At 39.0% G+C, this 21,976-nt stretch overlaps 1 protein-coding gene across 1 annotated transcript in view; it reads left to right on the top strand.

The window, feature by feature from the left end:
• LRP2 (LDL receptor related protein 2) overlaps positions 1-21,976 on the top strand; it is a 197,517-nt gene that overhangs the window by 120,777 nt on the left and 54,764 nt on the right. The window contains exons 35-47 of the mRNA XM_036858038.1: positions 1,596-1,773; positions 3,813-4,026; positions 5,183-5,419; positions 7,390-7,578; positions 9,278-10,198; positions 10,331-10,496; positions 10,854-11,012; positions 12,302-12,588; positions 13,298-13,501; positions 14,080-14,322; positions 17,230-17,355; positions 18,493-18,612; positions 21,199-21,330. Of these exons, the coding sequence (XP_036713933.1) occupies positions 1,596-1,773; positions 3,813-4,026; positions 5,183-5,419; positions 7,390-7,578; positions 9,278-10,198; positions 10,331-10,496; positions 10,854-11,012; positions 12,302-12,588; positions 13,298-13,501; positions 14,080-14,322; positions 17,230-17,355; positions 18,493-18,612; positions 21,199-21,330 (3,176 nt within the window). The remainder of the gene's footprint in view (positions 1-1,595; positions 1,774-3,812; positions 4,027-5,182; positions 5,420-7,389; positions 7,579-9,277; positions 10,199-10,330; positions 10,497-10,853; positions 11,013-12,301; positions 12,589-13,297; positions 13,502-14,079; positions 14,323-17,229; positions 17,356-18,492; positions 18,613-21,198; positions 21,331-21,976) is intronic.

The raw sequence follows: 21,976 nt of genomic DNA, 5'->3' as shown, positions 1-21,976 counted from the left end.
AAGTCATCTGGGGACAAATCAGGGAGGGACTTCATTTATTTTTTTAGTATTTATTTATTTATTTGGCTGCGCCGGGTCTTAGCTGCAGCACATGGGATCTTCTTGCCTCGTGTGGGATCTTTGGTTGTGGTATGAGTGATCTTTTAGTTGTGGCGTGCAAACTCTTAGTTGCGGCATGTGGGATCTAGTTCCCTGACCAGGGATCGAACCCGGGCCCCCTGCATTGGGAGCGCAGAGTCTTAGCCACTGGACCACCAGGGAAGTCTAGGGAAGGACTTTAATGTCATGCTAAGGAGTTGCACTGTATTTTTTCTGAGAAATAAGGAGCCAGCAGGGAATTTGGAGGAAGGGAATGATAGAACCTAATCTGTATTTTAGAAAGATTGATCAGAACTGGAGTGGAAAGGGTCAGGGGAAGGAAGAAAATGTTCAGTCAGGGATGAGAGTTCTTAGCTAAGTTTAGGTAGCTTAAATTTTTAGTGAACTCAGAATTCACAAGAGTTTTGTGACTTTGTCCAGAAAACTTTTGGCAGCCTGGAATGGGAAAGGAGAAAGAAAATAATGACAGGAACTCAGGGTTAGCAGTTAGCAAGGTAGGCACAATGGGAGATCATGAGAATAAATCAGAATATTGTTAAAATGGTTAAAATGGTATGAGGTCCAGGCATAGAGGGCCTGAAGGACTGAGAGCTCAGACAAGTTTTAAGCGCAAAGAACAGGTTCAATGGAAGAAATAAAATAGGAGCAAGGAAGAGATGGAAGAGTTTGGTTGAAGCAGGGAATTTCAGAGTTTGAGAACTTAGAGGCAGAGAAGTTTAGAATTGAAGAGGAGATTCATGGGATGGGTATCTTGGATTGGTGGTGAAAGAGGTATGCATATAAAGATGATCGGAATTAAGTGTTTTGAGGACTTATAGGGAAAGAGTGTGAGAGGGTTGTCTGTTGAGGCTATAGCAGGAGGTGAGATAGAAAGGAATGAAAACTTGGATTCAAGTCTAGAAGTTATGTCCTCACTGTTAATGGAAAGCAACCCTTATATATTTTAATGAAGTTTCATGGATCACGGATTTGGTAATTCTGTGTGCTGATTAGGGTTCATGTGTACAGATTGCATTTTCCATCACGAAAATCAGAAAATAAAGTAGCTGGTCTTGTGGTAGATGATTTGGAAGAGAATTAAATAAGAGGGCTGAGAGGTGATCAGGGAGGTACTTGACCACATTTACATTAGCTTTGTCCTTCCTAGTGTGCTGGGCATACTGAGTCTTTGAAAAGGATCGACTGTTGATACAGGCTCTTCTTAGTCCATGAACTTCCTGTGTGACCAAGCTAAAGGATTGCCCACCAATGGAAAATGGTATCCTGTATCAGATACCATTTTAAATGGCCTCTCTCCCAATAATAACTAAGAAGTATACAGACATTAGAGAACACTGATTAAGGACTCCTCCACATTGGATGTAACGAGGTATTAACGTTTCAGACTTCCTGCATTGAATGGTGTGCATCTTGAGGACAAGAAAGACATGTTTTTCATTTAAATATGTAGTGAAAGCATCTGTTTCACTAAATGCCTTTGTTTTTCATGGTTGTAGGAAACTGTACTGGTCAGACCGAGGAACCAACAGTGGCATTCCCCCCAAGATTGCCAGCGCTAACATGGATGGCACATCTCGAAAAACTCTCTTTACTGGGAGCCTTGATAATGTGGCGTTTATCACCCTCGATATTGAGGAGCAGAAACTCTACTGGGCAGTCGGCAGCACGGGAGTGGTATGAGCACACTTTCTAGTCTGTTGTTCTTCGTTGCCAAGCTTGCAAAGCTGACATGGATTGTTCTGAGTTGTCTGCCAGTGGTTCTCAAGAAATCTCACTTGGCCATTTGTACCAGTGTTTTATTGCCCTTTCTCTCAATAACTTCTTTCCCTGAAGTCCAGTTCTTTATAGTGTGTGCATGGTTCCTTACAGAATGTTTATTTTTTCCCTCATTCTTTCTTTTTCTTCAAGATAAAATAATTCCATTTCTCATTTCGTATTTGCCCTTTAAGAGCCCTTTCTTTCATGTTTCAGTGATTTCAGTGCTTTTCTTCGCAAGTTCTCAAAGGCTCTCCGATTGCAGAGACTAAGAAAATAAATAAATAAATAGCAAGCTTCTGAGCTCAATGTCCCCTCACAGCTACATATGATGCTCTAATGTCCTAACATGGTAGATGCATGTGTGAAAACTCCCTTTCCTGGTAATTATAAACTCCAAGGTGGAGTTCATTACATTCTGCAATAAGAAGCAGGAACTATAGAGTTCCGTTCATTCACAGAAATAACATTTGATCTTCACTACTGTGCTTATGCAGCTGAGCTGGGGCTGGGCACATAGAAGGTGCTCAGTAATAATTATTGCTCAACTAAAATATTGTTTTGGATGTTGAGTGTGTGCTAGTCTCTTCCTTGCTTTAAAGAACAGGAGTGATTTCAGATCTGTCTTTGACATGGATGCTCTCCATGAAATTGTCCGGTAGGTTTGGTTTTCAGTTCATGACAGCTCGCTGAGTACTCATTTCACTCCTGATTTGTGCTTATAATGGTGAAAAAGAAGGTGATGTGTGTGAAAGCACTTTGCAGAAGCTCGTGCCACATGGTGTGATTTCTGCTTACAAATTAGCGTGTCCCAGACCAGACTCCCCAGCCCCCTCCCCTTCCTGTTTCCACATCTGCTCCGCTCTCTGGAATCTGTGAGCTGGTTGGTGGTATGACTCTCCATCCTTTCTCCTAGGCTAGAACCCACATATTCCTCCTTCACTCTAATAACCACATCCTTATTTAGTCATCACAAAATCCTGGCAGTTTGTCCCCATGCCTCTTCTCTCAGGTCCAGCCTTTTTCTGCCACTTCCACCATTCTGAGCCACTTCTCTCTAGCCCTGACGAGAGCACGACCCTCACTAATGAACCTGTTTTAGTGATGGAGGCATGTGGTCTTCATAAAACCACAAGGAACCCTGGAACCCTGGCCCAGATAAGTAGCTCCAGATACTTCAGCCAAGTGTGGTCAGCTCATCTGGTCCTGGTCACTCCCTCAGCAGCTCCCCTCAGAGCTTATCTCCCCTGTGCTCTACCCTTCTGGAACCTCTGTCTGTTTCTAGGGCATAACCTGCTCTTGTAACTGCTGGGTTCCCTTGTCCAGGAAGGCAGGAGCCACACCCCATTTCTCTCTTACCAGCACTCAGCTCAGATCCTGGCACAGAGGAGGCACTTGAGACAAGTTTCTGGAATGAAATCAAACCAGCTATGTCTACATTTTGTTTTTCGTCCAGAGCAGAATGCTTGTCACTTCCTGTTAGAAACTTCATTCTTGAGTTCTTTTCTAGTTCACCAGAGTCATTTTGACTCAGGCTTGTTACTGTGCTGATATAACAGCGCTATCTTGCTGTCTTCTGTGAGTGTGTCGAGCACGTTTCCTATCTCCATTGCAGAAATAGTTGGTGAAGATGTTAAACGCAGGGCCAGTTAGACATTAAATGTGTATTATCCTTGACCAGAATATCACATGTAGGGATTAGTCCCCTATTCTTCACCGTGCCATCTGAGAGAGTTGATTGGCTTATTTGGACTTCAGCTTCATTGTCAGTGAAATGGGCACAATGACGTTTGTCTGACCTACTGTTCGACGTAGATGTGACTATCAAATATAGTCAGAAATCCCTGGAAAGGATAGAGTGCTATATACATGTGAAACATTATTAAGAGAATATTGGTTTTAAACATTTTCCTCATTGCACCATGAAACAGTCAATAATGAAAATTTTGATCTTTCAGATTGAAAGAGGAAACGTGGATGGTACAAATCGAATGATCCTGGTAAACCATCTTTCCTACCCCTGGGGACTTGCTGTCTATGGCCCCTTCCTTTATTATACAGATGAAGAATATGAGGTCATTGAAAGAGTTGACAAGGCTACTGGGGCCAACAAAATAGTCTTGAGAGATAATGTCCCAAATCTCAGGGGCCTTCGAATTTATCAAAGACGTGGTGAGTATTTGTCACTGAAACATACATATTCATGGGTGTATATATATTTATTCATGGGTGTCTGCACACTGACATGCCCACACGCAAACCCACATACGCACAAACCTGTGTGCATACACATGCATGCAAACTGAAATTACCCCAAGATATTTAAAAAATTATAACCATGTCTTAAGCATGGCTAAGTGTCAAAGACTAAGCTGGCATCTGAAAGGCCAGATTGACTGCAGAGTAAACTTACTCCCATTCTTTCCCCGGCACTTTAAACTCCTTACTTTGCTTTTATTTTATCGTACTCCCTGACATATTACGTATGTGTTTATCATCTGGGTTCTTCATTAGAAGGTAACCTCCATAAGGACAGGTATTTTGTCTGTCTTGTTTCTTACTCTCTCCCCAGTAACTAGAATAGTTGCTGGAGCATTGGAGGTGCTCAGTAAATATTTGTTGGATATCTGCTGGGAAAGTGATTAACAAGATAGAATTTTTTTAATCTTAAAAGGAATACTCTTAGATGTTGCCTTTTTCAATAGATTTTTTTCCCAGAGATAATCTAACTCCTGATTTGCCCCTTTATATTAACATTATGATCTGGAGATTATTTTTTATAATTTTGAAATATTTTATAGCTTTTAGTCCCTAACCAAAGATTTGTTTGCTGTCCTATAACCTAGGTTTGTTACTTGATATTATTTTATTGCATGTTCAAAAAACCCTTAAATATTCTTATTTAATATACTTTAAATCAAATGCTCATCACAGTTTTGATCATGTAATTAAAACTGATATAATTTAAAATGCCAGTACATAGGTCAAGAGGGCAAAAAAAAAAAAAAAAAGAATTTGTTGACTGACCTCCCTAATTCCTCTAATTCTTGAATGATTTGTGGAAGAAAAGCAATTGGTGCTCCATTCTCTATTATTATATAATATATAAACTATATAACTATTATATAGTTGTGGTCCTGTTTTAAACCTCTGTACGTGTTAGTTCTATAAGCAGTCGGCTCTCCAATATTGTTTTTAGGTTAACTCAGATTCCATATTTTGTTACTTACTTTTATAATGACTTATTTGGTGACTCAGTTGAAAAATTTGACATGGAGTGGCAAGTAGGTGGGGTGAAAAGTTACAAACTAATTTTGATTTCATTTAGGCTCTGAATCCTCAAATGGCTGTAGCAACAACGTGAATGCCTGTCAGCAGATTTGCTTGCCTCTACCAGGAAGACTGTTCTCATGTGCCTGTGCCACCGGATTTAAACTCAGTCCTGATAATCGGACCTGCTCCCCATATCACTCTTTCATTGTTGTTTCCACGCTGTGGGCAATCAGGGGCTTTAGCTTGGAATTGTCAGATCATTCAGAAGCCATGGTGCCAGTGGCAGGCCAAGGTATGCCAACTCCAGTATAAGTAACATTTGACTCCATCTGGTGCCATGTTGAAGTCCTTGGTACCATAAAGCATTTCTCCACGTCTGGATTCAGCACATAAGGAAGCTTGTTTATCCTGCTTGATAACCATATTCACATGTCCTCATGACTCATCTCTGTTTTCTTATATCTAAAAAGTCATGGACCTAAGTTACCATCTTGCAAATAAAGTCACTAAGTTTTTCAACCAACTTTTCATTTTGAAAAATATCAAATGCAGAGAAGTTGAAAAAAAGGTATAGAGAACATCCTTATACCCGCTAGATTCAACCATTCTTAACATTTCACCACATTTGAGCCTTCAGCCTCTCTGTGTGTTTATGTGTGTATACATACATATGCATACATTTTGAATGAACCTTTCGAAAATATATTGCAGATATCATGACACTTCACCCCTGTCTGCTTAGCATGCAGCTTGAAGGGCATTGTCATCGAATTCATATTTTTTCCTGTTGGCCTCATAATATTTTTATAGCTGTGGATTTGTTCCAGCCAAGATCTAATCAAGATTCATGCATCGTATTTGGAATGTCTGTTTTGTGTCTTTTGATCTGTAGTAGTTACCCCAGTATTTTGTTATGACAGTGATTTTTTTGAAGATACAAACCTATTGTCTTTTTAGCATCTCACATTGAGGATGTCTGATTACTTCCTCATAGTGTCATTTAACTTGTCATTCAATTTATACCCTGATTTCCCATGAAATGAAAGTTAGGTCTAATTGCTTGATTAGATTGGGGTTGAACACACTTGAGAAGAATCCTTCATAGTTGAAGCTGTGTCCCTGATACAGAATCTCATTAAAAAGGACATGATGTCAGCTTGTCCCCCTCTTAGTAATGCTTAAGCTTGATCATTTGGTTAAGGTGGTCACTGTGAAGTCTCTGCTTTTTTTTCCCCCTTTGTAATTTGTATGAAATCTTTGGGGTCACACTTTGGTACCCACGAATATGTTTTTCCCCAATCACCTTTTATTCATTGGTTTGAGCCATTGATGATCCTTGTCTGAAATGATTATTTAATTGGGCATTGCAAAATGGTGATTTTTCTTGTTCTATCATTCCTTCTACATTCATTCTTTTTTAAAAGTAATTAATTAGTTTTTGTTTGCGTTGGGTCTTTGTTGCTGTGCGCAGGCTTTCTCTAGTTGCGGCGAGCAGGGGCTACTCTTTGTTGCGGTGTGTGGGCTTCTCATCGCGGTGGCTTCTCTTGTTGCAGAGCACGGGCTCTAGGCGCGCAGGCTCAGTAGTTGTGGCATGCGAGCTCAGTAGTTGTGGCTCGCGGGCTCTAGGGTGCAGGCTCAGTAGTCGTGGCGCACAGGCTTAGTTGCTCTGCGGCTTGTGGGATCTTCCTGGACCAGGGGTCGAACCCGTGTCTCCAGCATTGGCAGGCGGATTCTTATCCACTGCACCACCAGGGAAGTCCCTACATTCATTCTTCTATAAAGGAGAGCTCTCCTTTTTATTGTCACATGCACTCAAGTTTTTATTTTTTTAATTCAGTGTAGAATCATTTAGCATAATTATTCTTTTGATGCTTCAGGCAATCCATTTTGGCCGGGGAGAGCCTCTCGAAGTGGCTGCCTGTATTTTTTCGACATGATCCCATTAGTGTTTGAGTGCTTCCTTGTTTCTTGGTCTAATAAATATGTTCCAGGCTCACCTTGTACCTTCCCTTCCCAAACCTATAATTAGCCATTTCTCCCAGGAGCCAGTGCCCTTTACTGTGGGAAGTGGTTCTTAGAAACTAAGATCTGGGGGTAAGTGTGCTCATTGCAACTGGGAAATAAATAGTTTTATTTCATAATGGGGGCATGGTTGGAGCAGGGTGGTGTTGGGAATGAGAGTTTGAGAGGAAGGGCAGACATTTTTAAAAGTTCTAGTTCAAGCTAGAGTATTGTTTAATGATCTTTTCTTAAATGTTCTAGGACGAAATGCACTGCACGTGGATGTGGACGTATCTTCTGGCTTTATTTATTGGTGTGATTTTAGCAACTCTGTGCCATCTAATAATGCAATCCGTAGAATCAGACCAGATGGGTCTAGTTTTACAAACATCATTACAGATGGGATAGGAGAAAATGGAGTCCGGGGTATTGCAGTGGATTGGGTAGCAGGTGGGTAAGCTATATAGTGACTTTATTGAAAAGGCTTTTCGTGTTCGCATTTCTTATTTCTTATTTATCATCTTATTTACGCTATAAAGTTTAACATAAGTGCAACAGATCTGTTTTTCTGAATGTTTATTGAGATTACTTAAAATAGATTGAATTGTGTTTTTAGAATAAACGTAACAGACTTGTGTCTGTTAATGATTAAGGTGTTTCAGTTGACAGATTCATTAGAGATTATCTCATTTGCTTCTATTATTAACAGGATCAAACTGTAGGCAAAATGGATAGAAATATTTAATTATGTAGGTTTATTTCACACTTAGATGAGCATCTAATTTCTAAATTAGAAATGTCTAAATTTTCAAAGAGAAAGCTATGTCAAAATATAATGTAAACCATGAAATATGACATTTACTTTAAAGGTTAGCAATTTTACTTGCCGAATTCTTAATTGCTTCCTCATGTTAATGTATGAAAACCGTTTTGATTATTAGGCACTTTATTGTAGTTAAATTGAAATGCCTGACCCAATATTATATTAACTTAGCTATACTGATTCATGTACTTAATTTTGGATTACCACTCATTTTTAATGATACACTGACAAACAAATGTATTATACTTCTAGAATATAATCCCATTATATCAAAATAGGTATCATTGTGTGTTATCAAGCCTGGCAAGTAGATATCACTTAGAAATATTAAAATATATTATGAAAATCTAGATACTATAATAGTTAATTGCCAATAGTAAACATGGTAATATGGTTAGGCTTTAAGGCTTTAATTTGGTTCTTAAATTCCATTCTTGATTACAAATTTACTACGTTATTTCTGAGGATATAGATAAAACAAGGGTCAACAGCCTATAGCCTGTCGGCCAAGTGCAGCCCATCACCTGCTTTTTAAGTAAAGTTTTGCTGGAACACAGCTATGCCCATTCATTTATGTATTGTCTATGATCGCATTCATGTTACTGTGGCAGAGTAGAGTATACTGTATACTCTGCAAAGCCTAAAATATTTACTATTTGGCCCCTTACAGAAAAAGCTTGCCAACCCTTAGCAGCAGTACAACAGACTTCTGACTACATGGAATCAATGTGGGCTCCCTCTCTATTCCTTAAACTATCTTCCTGCCGTGCTTTTTATTCTAGCATTTACATTGTTCTTTAATGCCCAAAGGCAAATGGCCTTTTGTTTTGGTGACTTTAGAAGGTCCTTGGGATGAAAACCTCTACACTAGTTAGAAAGACAAGAAAAGATCTCACGTTAATGCCAAACAGAAAGAGCATTTGATGACATAGGTAACAACCTGAGATATTGCTGGCTCTCACTCTTTGCTCTTTTCATCATGTTGGAGTAGAAGGTATGTCATGATAATGAGTCTTTGAAGATTCAGGTAGAAGAGGAAGGACATTCTGGAAAATACACCTTTCAGTAGAAAGTGGGTTATGATGTTTGCTATGAATTCTGATCTGCTTTAGAAGCTGAAGAGAGTTACATTCTCTTTAAATGTGAAGAAACAATCTATTTAGTTCCTAAGAGTAAATATTTATTTTTCTAAGTCTAAACTGAGATATTTATCTATCATCCTGGAAAAGACAATATATACTGACCCAAACCTCAGTCTTACAAACGGTATCTTCTTCTTCCTTCTTGTTTTTCCATTCGTCAGCATGCTCTTTCATTTTTCTGCAGGAAATCTTTATTTCACCAATGCTTTTAGGTCTGAAACACTGATAGAAGTTCTAAGGATCAATACCACCCATCGCCGTGTTCTCCTTAAAACCACAGTGGATATGCCCAGGGATATCGTTGTAGACCCCAAGAGCAGATACCTCTTCTGGTCTGACTATGGACAAAACCCAAAGATTGAACGTTCTTTTCTTGACTGTACCAATCGAACTGTGCTTGTATCAAACATCGTTGCCACACCACGGGGCTTGGCATTGGACCTTAGCAATGGCTACGTTTACTGGGTTGATGATGCTTTAGATTTAATTGCAAGGGTCAGCATTGATGGAGGGGAATCTGAAGTGATTCGTTTTGGCAGTCGTTACCCAGCTCCTTATGCCATCACTATATTTGGAAATTCTATCATATGGGTAGACAGGAATTTAAAAAAAATCTTCCAAGCTAGCAAGGAACCATATAAAGCAGATCCACCAACAGTGATAAGGGACAATATCGACTGGCTAAGAGATGTGACCATCTTTGACCAGAATGTTCAGCCCCGGTCACCAGCAGAGGTCAACAACAACCCTTGCTTGGAAGATAATGGAGGATGCACCCATTTCTGCTTTGCTCTGCCTAAATTGCACACCCCAAAATGTGGCTGTGCCTTTGGGACCCTGCAAGGTGATGGCAAGAGCTGTGCCATTTCATCTGAAAATTTCCTCATCTTTGCCTTGGATGATTCCTTGAGGAGCTTACACTTTGACCCTGAGGACTATAGTCACCCTTTCACAGCAATAAGTGTGGAAAGAATTGCCGTGGCCCTAGACTATGACAGCATAGATAACAGAATCTACTTCACACAAATTTTACAATCTGGAAAAGGCCAGATTTCCTATGTCAACCTGAATTCAAGGAGGAGTTCTCCCACCGTTGTTGTTTCGGGTAAGTGCACTCTAAGTGTAGCTTATCTTGGAAGGAGACACAATGGGATCAACACACATGGATAACCCAGGGGTTCTAAAATGCATATTGAGACTCTAACTTCTTTTTGTGTTTTTATTGGTGTATGTCCAGGCATAGGGAATCCTGAGGGCATTGCCTTTGACTGGATCAATAGAAGAATTTATTACAGTGACTACACCAACCAGACAATTAAGTCCATTGCCACGGATGGGTCTAAGCACACTGTGATAGCCCGAGTTACAAAGCCAAGAGCAATTGTGTTAGATCCTTGCCAAGGGTATGCCATGGTCTGCTTATTTCTGGAGGGAGTGGGGTCTGAAATTATTTTATGCTCATAGAGAAGCCAGTGTTTTGTGGGCTTGTAGCACTGTAGCTACAGATTCAAGGGTGAAAGAGCATGAGTGACTCTACCTGGGAAGGAACTCCCATTGATGCTAGGAAAAGTGGCAGCTTACTAGGGAATTAATGCTCTGACTCAGTAAATCCCCATTGGGCAAGTTGTATGGATGGGAATGGAGTAGGGTTTCATTTTGCCATATTGGTGTCAATTTACAGTTAAAGAATGCTGCCATCTTTCTTAAGTAAAAAGAGTGAGGTTCCTTGTGATGAATTATGACTCCTTTTGGATCACTAGGTACATGTATTGGACCGACTGGAGTACTAATGCCCAAATTGAGAGAGCCACACTGGGAGGAAACTTCCGGGAATCCATCGTGAACAGTGACCTGGTCTGGCCCAATGGGCTCACTCTGGACTATGAAGAAGGCTTTCTCTACTGGGCAGATGCTAATCTGTATGTGTCTTTGGTTATTCCTGTGGGTGTTGATGAGAAGATTTCTTCCTTCCTCTTCAAAAAGAGAGGGATATACATAATGTGATGAAATATTGGTGAATACACCTGTGAAACTTGATCTATATCATGAGATTGAATAATTGTGAACTGAAGGCATCTAAAGATGCATTACTAGACAAGTTAATTTCAACTATATTTACAAATGTAGTCATTCAATTTATAATTTACAGGCCCCATGTGACTACCATAAAATATGAATGACTTTTAAGTGCCCACTGATAGTAAGTTTTCTCTGGGCTTTAGCATTCAGTATCTTGTAAAAACATTTTCCTTCAGTCTTTGTCTTTTCGTCATCTTCTCAAAAAAGTTCTTTCTTCTGTGCTAGCTTCTTCTCAATTTCATAGTGTTTTGCTTATAAACTTCTGTCAGCTCTAATTTTATATGTAACTCTCCAAGTACTCCTGAAATTACTCACGTTCCAATCATCCTAACGATTGAAGAGATGAGATGATTTTGTTTATTATGGCTGGTGTCTACATGGTGGGAATCTTAACTTTTCTTGCTTATTTTCTTATGATTTTGGTCTTGTGACACTGAGCACCTAACAACTTCATCTTTATTTTCTCACTTGAAACAAAGCAGTGATGTTTTGTGTCTAAATTTGGATCATTCTAGGTAAATACCTCAAAGTAAATGACAAATGGAAAAAGTCATTAAGGGAGTGGGAAGGGAAAAGTAATTCACATTTTTAAAAAAAATATTTATTTATTTGGCTGCATCGGGTCTTAGTTGCAGCATGTGGGAATCTTTAGTTGCAGCATGCAGAATCTTTTAGTTGCAGCATGTGGGATCTAGTTCCCTGACCAGGGATTGAACCCGGGCCCCCTGCATTAGGAGTGCGGAGCCTTAGCTACTGGACCACCAGGGAAGTCCCATGTAATTCACATTTTATTGAGTGACTACTTTGTGCTAAACACCGAGTTCCATGCAATACATGTATTATTTCTTAATACCCTCCTGTTTTCAAATGTCAGTCTGGTTCCTTTTGTAGGATTACTTGTGGGTTATATTAATATGTGGAAATCAATGATTTATATAGGCCATTGTTTGATAAGCAGATGAAGTTCTCCCATTACCAGAAGAAACATTTCTTGCTGCCATATGCTCCACTTGAAAAGAAAGTTGGGGGCTTGTGTAAAGCCATGGTTGGGCTCAGGCATTGGGTACCAGTTGAGGAATTTATTCTTTCTGGAGTCCAGCATTTTTTTTTTTTTCCATCTTCGTTTTAGGCAGAAGATTGAGCGCATCACTCTAGAGGGCCTGGAGCGGGAGGTCATTGTCAGCAGAGCCAATAATCCTTTTGGTTTGGCTGTCTATGGCCAGTATGTTTACTGGAGTGACTGGTTCACTAAAAAAATTTACCGAGCAAACAAATATGATGGGTCAAGTCAGACTGCAATGACCACGACTCTTCCCTTCCTGCCTAAGGGTATTCGTGCTGTCGTGAAGGACCAACAGCAGTGTCACAATCCTTGCGATCAGTTTAATGGGGGCTGCAGCCATATTTGTGCACCAGGTAAGGCACTGGCCATGAAGATAGACTCATGGAGAGTAATAATAATGATGACCACTAGTAAGGAAGGCTGAGGGAATATTCAGCTCTAACAGAAAAAATTCTCTTTGTTTTCAGAGTAACTTATAAAATAGATTTCAGGGTTTGTATGTTGAGAAGAAGACTTTGAAAGGTTTCTTTTGTATTCCATATGGAGCCTTCTTACAAAGACATTTTTAATTCAAGCTTGATGGAGGTAGAAAGAAACATGCAGGTTTGGCTGCTGCATCTCATGTCTTGAATAGAAATTTCGTCAATGAGCTAACATTCCTTATAAAAGGATTTAATTCTTTCACTTAGGAGGTACTGTTTATAGTGGATATTTTAGAGTGTGATGTGTGCTTCAGAAGTGTGTTTTATAGAGAACAACAAATTCATAGGAAGACGTGCCTTTTGAGACTGTTGCTTTGCAGATTTCGCTGAGAAAGTAGAATCATTGCTAACGTTTCAGTGAAGACAAGAGGTAGTGGTTTAAAGGTTAAGGTGAAGTGGCCACATTTATTAGAAATTGGTGGTGGTTCTTATTGATGGAAAAATGACTCAGAGTAGAGTTTCCATGGCTTATTTTATAGTGTGTTTAATATAGAAGCTGTTGCCAGTGCTCTTCTGGAGGAGAAAATATGAATGTTTGCTACACAAATCTTTAGCTTTTCCTGGGCCTACCTCCCTTCAGGTCCAAATGGCCCTGAGTGTCAGTGTCCACACGAGGGCCACTGGTACCTGGCCAACAACAATAAGTACTGCATCCGGGATAATGGTACAAGGTGCCATAGTTCCAAGTTCACCTGCCTCAGTGGGTACTGCATCCCAGAGCAGTGGAAATGTAACGACATCGATGACTGTGGTGACAGCAGTGACGAGCTGGAAACTCTCTGTGGTGAGTTGGACTTTTGGGACTTTTGTTAAGAACTCACAGTGTACCAAGTGTTTGGTCCTTTTAGAAGTGAAAAACATTTACTCTGAGAATCTAGACTGCACTTTGCTTAAATCACACATAAGCTGATATATGTGCTGTGAAGTAGTGTATGATGCTTTATTAGGAAGCACCTCTATAGTGGTTAAGAGCAAAGGTGCTGGATGCCATTTACAGTCTGTAGAGCCCTGGGAAAGTTACTTAACCTCTCTGAGCCTCAATCACATTAAAGCATTGTGTTTGCAAACTTAACGTGATTAAGTTTAATGTGATTGAGATAAACTTATACATTGAGATGGTAGAGAAATGGAGTGACTTTGCCATTTGCTTAAAATACTTCATTTGCTAAAGACGCATACAAAATATTTGCTTAATTTAACTAATTTAAAGTGTTATCTCACTTTGCATGCCATGTGTTTTGCAGCTTTTGCCTTGGAAGGTAAACCCAAAGTGTCTTATTTTATTTGCTTGTATCTTTTTAGAAAATGGGATGATGCTTTAATCCAGAAGCTTCTTCAATGTTTTTTTTCCCCTCCTCTTAGCATATCACACCTGCCCTTTGACAAGCTTCACCTGTGCCAACGGGCGATGTGTCCAATATCGTTATCGTTGTGATCACTACAATGACTGTGGTGACAACAGTGATGAGGCAGGGTGCCTGTTCAGGTCTTGTAACGAAACCACGGAATTTACTTGCAATAATGGAAAGTGCATCCCGCATCACTTAGTCTGCGATGGGATGGACCACTGCCATGATCACAATGCTTCAGATGAGAAAAATTGCTGTAAGTTCATCTTCAGTACTTGTGCTTTGGAGTCTTGAAGTCTTAGAGCTTGGGAGATGAAATTTTTATATAAAGACAATGCATTTTCTGAGAAAAACCCCATAGTATTCATCTAAAACATACATTTCATTTTAATACAGTCTACTAAGTGATTTTTTAAAAAAAATTATTTATTATTTATTTATTATTTATTTTTGTCTGTGTTGGATCTTAGTTTCTGTGCGAGGGCTTTCTCTCGTTGTGGCAAGCGGGGGCCACTCTTCATCGCGATGCGTGGGCCTCTCACTATTACGGCCTCTCTTGTTGCGGAGCACAGGCTCCAGAAGCGCAGGCTCAGTAGTTGTGGCTCACGGGCCTAGTTGCTCCGTGGCATGTGGGATCTTCCCAGACCAGGGCTCGAACCCGTGTCCCCTGCATTGGCAGGCAGATTCTCAACCACTGCACCACCAGGGAAGCCCCTAAGTGATTTTTTAGAACAATTCTACCTAGTAGTTGAATTATTCACCTAAATTTATGGATCTGTACAACCATTGACTATTTAACGTTCAGTATTTTCTCCTTGGTTTATACATCTGATTATTTTAAAGCTTTACCAGTGGTTAATGACAAAAATGATTGATTAATGTGTTGTGTTTAATGTTTGTTGTGCAAAAAGGTACGTAGTACAGTGTTGACTGAAATGATTTGTCTCTTTAGTTTTTCTGGTAAATTGCTTTTTAGTGAATTGATTTTCCAAAATTTCTGGGATTTGCACTTTAGAACCTTGAGAAAACAAAAGGGCGGAGCGTGAGCACAAATGTATTTTTAGTTTGGGTATATCTACATGCTCCGTTGCTTTTGTAGGCACTTAAACACAATATTTATTTGGGTGTGCTTTTTTTTTTTTAATCAACAAGTGGCCAATCTGTTTCATCTATCTCTCCAAACTTTTTTTTGAGTATTTTAATGCAACTCCCAGACATACATATCACTGATAAAGACCTTTCGAAAAACAACTACTATGCCAGTATTATGCCCAACAAAATCAACAATACTTACTTAATATCCTCTAGTACTCAGTCCATACTCAAATATTATCACTTGTCCCCAAAATGTCAACAGTTGCTCTGTTCAAATTAGGATTCAGGCAAGGTCTACACGTTGATTTAGGCTGGAATTGAGGCCTAGAGATTTGATTACATTAGACTCAATTCTTTGGGCAAGAACACTTCATAGGTGGAGCTATTTCTTGTCGTATCACATAATGAAGCACATAATGCTTGATTGTTCCACTTTAAGTGAGGATGAAATTAATTAGTGAATTTAGAAGTCAGCCTGAATCTTCCCTTAGGAAGTTCCCATCAACCTTTCACCCAGTGGTTTTAGCATCCATGGATGGTTGTTCCATAAATTCATTATTACTTTAAGGGTTACAAAATAGGCATTTAAAAATTTTATTGTTCCTTGCACATTTATTAGCTGATGTTCCATAAAGAAGAAATTTCCCTTATTAACTGTTTTGTTACTCTGAAATAAAATTCTGCAGGGTAAATGTCTGATTCTTTCCCTTTGTCATTTTTGAGAGTAATGAGTTAGTGACCAATGAGCACTAAGTTTTTGCTTTGTTTTGTTTTTACTATTGTGTTAAACTCATGGATTTTTACGTTTTTGAATTTTAATGCAGTGACGTAAGTTACTGGTTTCGGTGCTTAATTGTTCTATCTTCAGCCAGCAGGAACCCTGGTAAAGTTGGGTTCTCTGTTATTTTGACTTGACCCCATTCAGTCTTCCATAGCACAGACTTGTACATTTCCTGTCTCAGACCTGGAATTGGCCTCATTCCTTTTGTGGTATTTAAAAATTACTGCAGTGTTGTGTTACCCATTCCTATTTGGCTTTTATTGCTTCTAGGCCTTTTTATTGGACAGAGCTAGGAAATACAGTTCTTAAGGGAAAAAAAATGATATTGGTATTTTCCATTTTAATTTGGGATAACAGGTTTTTTACCTTTTGGATTTTATAATCATGTCTCTTTTACTTAAAATCTTGGTTTGTAATAAGTGACATTAACATAGTCACTTATTTGCTTTATTCTATAATAATTTCAACATGCCTATAATAATTTCAAAGTAACCACACAAATATAATTAAAGATTTTAGGTCCTTCCTGTTCTTAGATTATTTCCCACTAGGAATATGCAGTCATTTGTTACTGTTTCCAAATTTTAGGAATTGCTTTTCTTTATCTATTTTTATTTCATTATGTTTATTTATATAAAATAATGTGCATGGTTTCATAGTCAAAATTATATGACAAGGTACATTCACAGAAGTCCTTCATCCTTGTCCTCTCCACCCTGCTCTCTCCATACTATTCTCAATCTGTTCATAGGGGTTACAATTTTCATTAGTTTTATCTTTTCATCATTGTTGTTGTTTTTAGTGTAAGCATTTCTTTCTTGCTAGACACACACACTGTCATCATTTTTCTTACACAAAAGATAGCCTAGTGTTCTGCTTTCTTACTGTTGATATATCCTGGAGATCATACCATCATTCCTTATCAATATACAGGGATCTTCTTCATTCCTTTTTACAGCTACATATTACTCCATTGTGTGGATATGCCATCATTTATTTAACCAAGAGTGGGGAGTCATGCTGATGCTATTAAATAATGAAAATGGACAATTAAAACTATAAAGCAGCCTCCCCTCTCCTCCATGGCCTCCGGTATCAGCTGGAAATATCTCTCTTTACTGTAGAATGTATGGCATCCCATAAGTGTCGTGGATCATACCTCTGTGATAGCTTTGAACATCCTTCCCTTCTGGTGGTTTGATTCTGCAGTAGATCTGTTAGCGTGGACGTGTATGATGTATATGTGGTGGGTATGTTCCAAATGTTTTTCTGGTTGTCTTTTTCAAGCTGATCGCACGTGCCAGCCTGGATACGTAAAATGTATGAATTCAACTGTTTGTATTCCTCATCTTTTCTTGTGTGATGGAGACAACGACTGTGGAGATATGAGTGATGAAAACCCTATTTTCTGCGGTAAGATAAACCTGCTTCTCTTTCTGTAGTTCCAGGGATGCATGTCTTGAGCTAATGCAAAGATACATCGCCTGGGTGTTTGGGCTAATTTCAATTTGTCATCTCAAATTGACCTTGTAAGTAGATTCAGTAGGCAGTTACTTTAGGATGTAATTGTAGGGGCATAAGAAGCCCCTTCTCTCTGTTCCGTGGCTGAATGCCTGACTCCAAATATTTCTTCCAGAGACCAGCTCTAATGCCTAACTTTCTGCAGTTAAAGACCTTTTGTCTTCAGGAACTCCAGGCAGAATTTGCACATTGAGCCCTTGTATATGCTCTCAATACATTTGTAGTAGCCATTAGTAACTGAAAGAATTTTTCTCTCTTTTTCATATGTTTGACTTTCAGAAACCTTAATTTCATATTTAGCCATTTGGTTTAATCAAATAATTTCCTGTATCTATTAAACTAAAAGGCCTTTCTTAAGCACGATGATTTTGAGACTATTGGTGTAAATAGATGCATCCTTTAAGAACTTAGTGATTGTCCCCAGGCCAGGTTCCAGTCCAAGAGCAGGGGTCAGTTGTAAAAACAGCAGCAAGAGGTAGCAGAAAATCTAGAAAACACATCAGACCAGAACTACCTCAGGTTATGTGAGAAAAGAATCAATGTTCACGTGTAGGCAGAGTCATTTACTCAGATGAATTACAAGGATGAATAAGAGCAGAACTTTGCTAACTCTCTAGAATCATGGTCTAAGATGGCTAAAAGATTGTGTGTAGGGTGAACTCAGATTTGGTTATATTGTTTTTGCTTTTCAATAGCATTTATTTTATTTCATGTTATGGCAGAAAACATAGAACCAAGTTTTCTTTTATCTATAATTTGTGATTTCATGTGTCAAAAAAATAGTCTTGGTATTTCTAACAAATGCAATTCATTTTTGAATTTCTGGAATTTAGAAAAAAATTCTGGGAAACTGGCGTAGTATTGCTCTCCCGTACTCTTCCCTCCCAATGGAAAACTTATACAAAAACTCATTTCCCAGGCCTCAGCCTGCCTTTCTTGGCAACTCGTATCCAGATCAGAGATACAGGCAGGTTATTTGGAACAAGCTTGTGTGTTGCTCATGGGTTTTATCTTCTTTCCCTCCTGCAGTCTCTAAGTCGTGTAAGAGCGATGAGTTCCACTGCACGTCTGGATCCTGTATTCCTAGCTTTTGGTTTTGTGATCACGAAAGAGATTGTTCTGACGGCTCTGATGAACCTGACACTTGTGGTAAGAGAGTAAGCAAGCATGAAAAACATTGTAATGAGGCTGGAGACCCTCTTCCCACTACTTCAAATATAGACTATGGTTCTGGCTGCGGAATGTTTGCACTTTTTGCTGAAACCACTCAGCAGATATTCATTAAAAACCTGTTCATGCAGGGCACTGGGTGGGTTGTTGATCAGGATATGGAGGTTGCTGATCGATGCAGATGAAAAGAGATTATGTTGGTGATGCACCTGGTACTTGCCTGGCTTGTAGAACTCAATTAATTGTAATGGACTCTGAATTGGAATTTCTGAATTTGGCTGAGTTCTGACCCATAAGACTGTGGGAGGATCCAAGAGTGATTGAAATCATCATATACAGGTGGAGGGGGCATATGAGGGGCACACATTTCTTCCTGTTCTGTGTGCCAGCTGAGGAGGTAGGGTCCGATGGCCATCTGAGCTTCCTGAGATGTTCCAAGGACCTTCTAGTTATATTCTTAGAGGCAGTTGTATGTTGCTTGTGTTTGAAGGCTGCTATTTACCTCTGCAAGTCCTAATCTATATCCATGCACAATTTTTTTTACATAATTTAAAAAATATAAAGGTAAAATCTAATACATTGCTTTTTTGTCCATCAATATTGCTGTATAGGGGTCAGCAAACTATGGCCATGGGCTAGCTGCTTGTCTTTACAAATAAAGTTTCATTAGGATGCAGCCACCTCCTGGCTATGGCTGCTTTTTTGCTACAATGGCAGTGTCAAGTAGGCGCGACAGAGAACATATGGCCTGTAAGCCTAAAATGTATACTGTCTGGTTAAGAGAGAGTTTGCTGACCCCTGTTACAAAGTCTTCATACTCCTGTTTAATGGCTGTGTGATAGTCCATTGAGTGGTTATGTGATCATTGAGTTAACTGCCTCTATTTTAAGCATTTAGATTGCTTTATTTTTTTCTTTATTATAAATATCACTGCAGTAAGTACCATCACATATAAAGCTTTTTTTTGGAGTGGTATTTTCTTTTTATTTATTTATTTATTTATTTTTGGCTGCGTTGGGTCTTTGTTGCTGCACGCTGGCTTTCTCTAGTTGCGGTGCACGGGCTTCTCACTATGGTGGCTTCTCTTGTTGCAGAGCACGGGCTCTAGGGCACGCGGGCTTCAGTAGTTGTGGCACACAGGCTCAGTAGTTGTGGCACATGGGCTTAGTTGCTCCACGGCAATGTGGGATCTTCCTGGACCAGGGCTCAAACCTGTGTCTCCTGCATTGGCAGGCGGATTCCCAACCACTGCGCCACCAGGGAAGTCCTTGGAGGTGTATTTTCTTAAGACCATTAGCCTAGTTTTGCAGCTGAATTCAGACTATTTTCTATTCCTATTTTCCCTCAGGTTCAAATTCTGTGGCTAATAGAAAGTGGTATTAGAAGCTCTTTGCCAATTTCTTTTTCCCCAACCCTAAGAGTTTTGAGAAAACAAAGGGCACATAGAGTTTTGAGGATCTGTAAAGGAAATAATTAATAACTGTTAGGTGGGTAGAATAGTCTTAGAGATTGGTTTAAATATATGAACTATTGGTTCAGATATATGAAGAATAAATATAGTTTCCAGACTTCTCCATGGGAACCAAAGTCATAGTAATAGCAATTAGTACCAACTGTCTGACATATTTAAATAGAAGTAAACACACAATCTAATATGAATGCATTCTCATAACATGCAGAGATTTTTTTTTCTAGTTTTATTGAGATATAATTGACATACAGCACTGTGTAAGTTTAAGGTATAGAGCATGATTTACATACATCATGAAATGATTACCACAATAAGTTTGGTGAACATCCAATACACAGATATTATTTTAAAGAAATAATAAGATGTGTATAAAAGAGTAAAATCCCCATTCCTTCACCCTCCTACAGTCTCCTCCCTCCCCAGACATAATCACTATTAAGTGTGAATTCTTCTTACCTTTATCTATATATCCTGACATGTAGTTTTTAAAACACAAATGGGATCTTACTACATATATTTTTTCTGCAATTTCCCCCCCACTTTTTTTTTTTAGCCTAACAATATCTTGTCAGTTAGAAAATGCAGCTCTATCTCATTCCTTTGCACTGCTGAATATTGCTGTAAAGTATGGGTGTTCCATGTGTTTTTATCCCTTTCCCAACTGATGGATATTTAGGTTGTTTCCATTTTTTCACTATAAGACATAATGCTAGCATGAACATCCTGCATATGTGGGAAGATTCTTATAGGCTAGATCTCTAGGAGTAGCGTTCCTGTGTCAAAGGGGATATGTTTCTTTCAAAGACTGTATTGATATGTACTCTTTTCTTACCAACTTATGAAAGGTCATGTTTCTTACTGTTATCATTGTGCTGTATTTTTAGTGGTTAAAATTAAATTTTCTTTTGCCCTAGGCTAATTTTGAGGGGTCTCTGGGTTTACTGGCATATGACAACTTGATTCGTTGACATGTGGGATATGATTAAAGAACTCTAATTGGTGTTCTAGATAGCCCATGCTGTAGTAGGCTTCTCTCAAGATTCCTGGACTGCAAACCACTCTTCTCACCAAGAGTGCTTTTTATATTTTTTCAGAGTTTTCTGAGCCAACATGCTTCAATGATGAGTTCAAGTGTGACAATAACAGGTGCATCCAAGTAGAGTGGGTCTGTGATGGTGATAATGACTGTGGGGACATGAGTGATGAGGATGAAAGACACCACTGTGGTAAGTGCAAACAATCAATTCCTCTGCATTGTCACATTCCAGGGAAACTCAGCAGATTTCTTTTTCTGTCTTTGGAGTATATGGTTGTCAGAGAGGCTCCTCTTTATTGAATGCACACAGATAGAATGTTACCTTTATTTTTACGCTCAAGAATGTTTGATATCATCCACTTAAATGCTTTAAAATGATGAAAAATGATTTTAATGTTTATTTTTTTTCTGTTGCATTTAGGTAATGGAAATAATGTCCTACATTTCTAGAGCAGATAAAGAGAACTCAGTTGGCCACTTTTAATAGCAGTTTTAATAGTGTTGCAATTAACTGTGCCTGCAGTTTTTAGGACATTATTTCCATTACCTAAATGCAACAGAAAATACCTAGAGCTGTTAGGGGGTGGGGGGGGGGTCATTCCTTTTAACTGAATCATGGAACATCATCTCCCGTTACCAACAGAGCATAGAACTCTTAGCTAAGGTGTCTTGGAAGACTGTCTTTCCATGGTAGAATAATAAAAACAATGACTCCATGATGTTTGCATTTGATTGTTACCTCATATGTCCACGACTTTGGTGGTGGTCCATGGTTCTACATATATTCTATGAAATGAGTGGTTGGCAGCTGCACAAACATGGACTGTAGCATATAC

The sequence above is a fragment of the Balaenoptera musculus genome, chromosome 7 (genome assembly GCF_009873245.2).
Source record: "Balaenoptera musculus isolate JJ_BM4_2016_0621 chromosome 7, mBalMus1.pri.v3, whole genome shotgun sequence".
NCBI classification, from domain to species: domain Eukaryota; kingdom Metazoa; phylum Chordata; class Mammalia; order Artiodactyla; family Balaenopteridae; genus Balaenoptera; species Balaenoptera musculus.
Note: the sequence above shows the minus strand (reverse complement) of the source record. Positions and strands in the feature narration are given on the sequence as shown.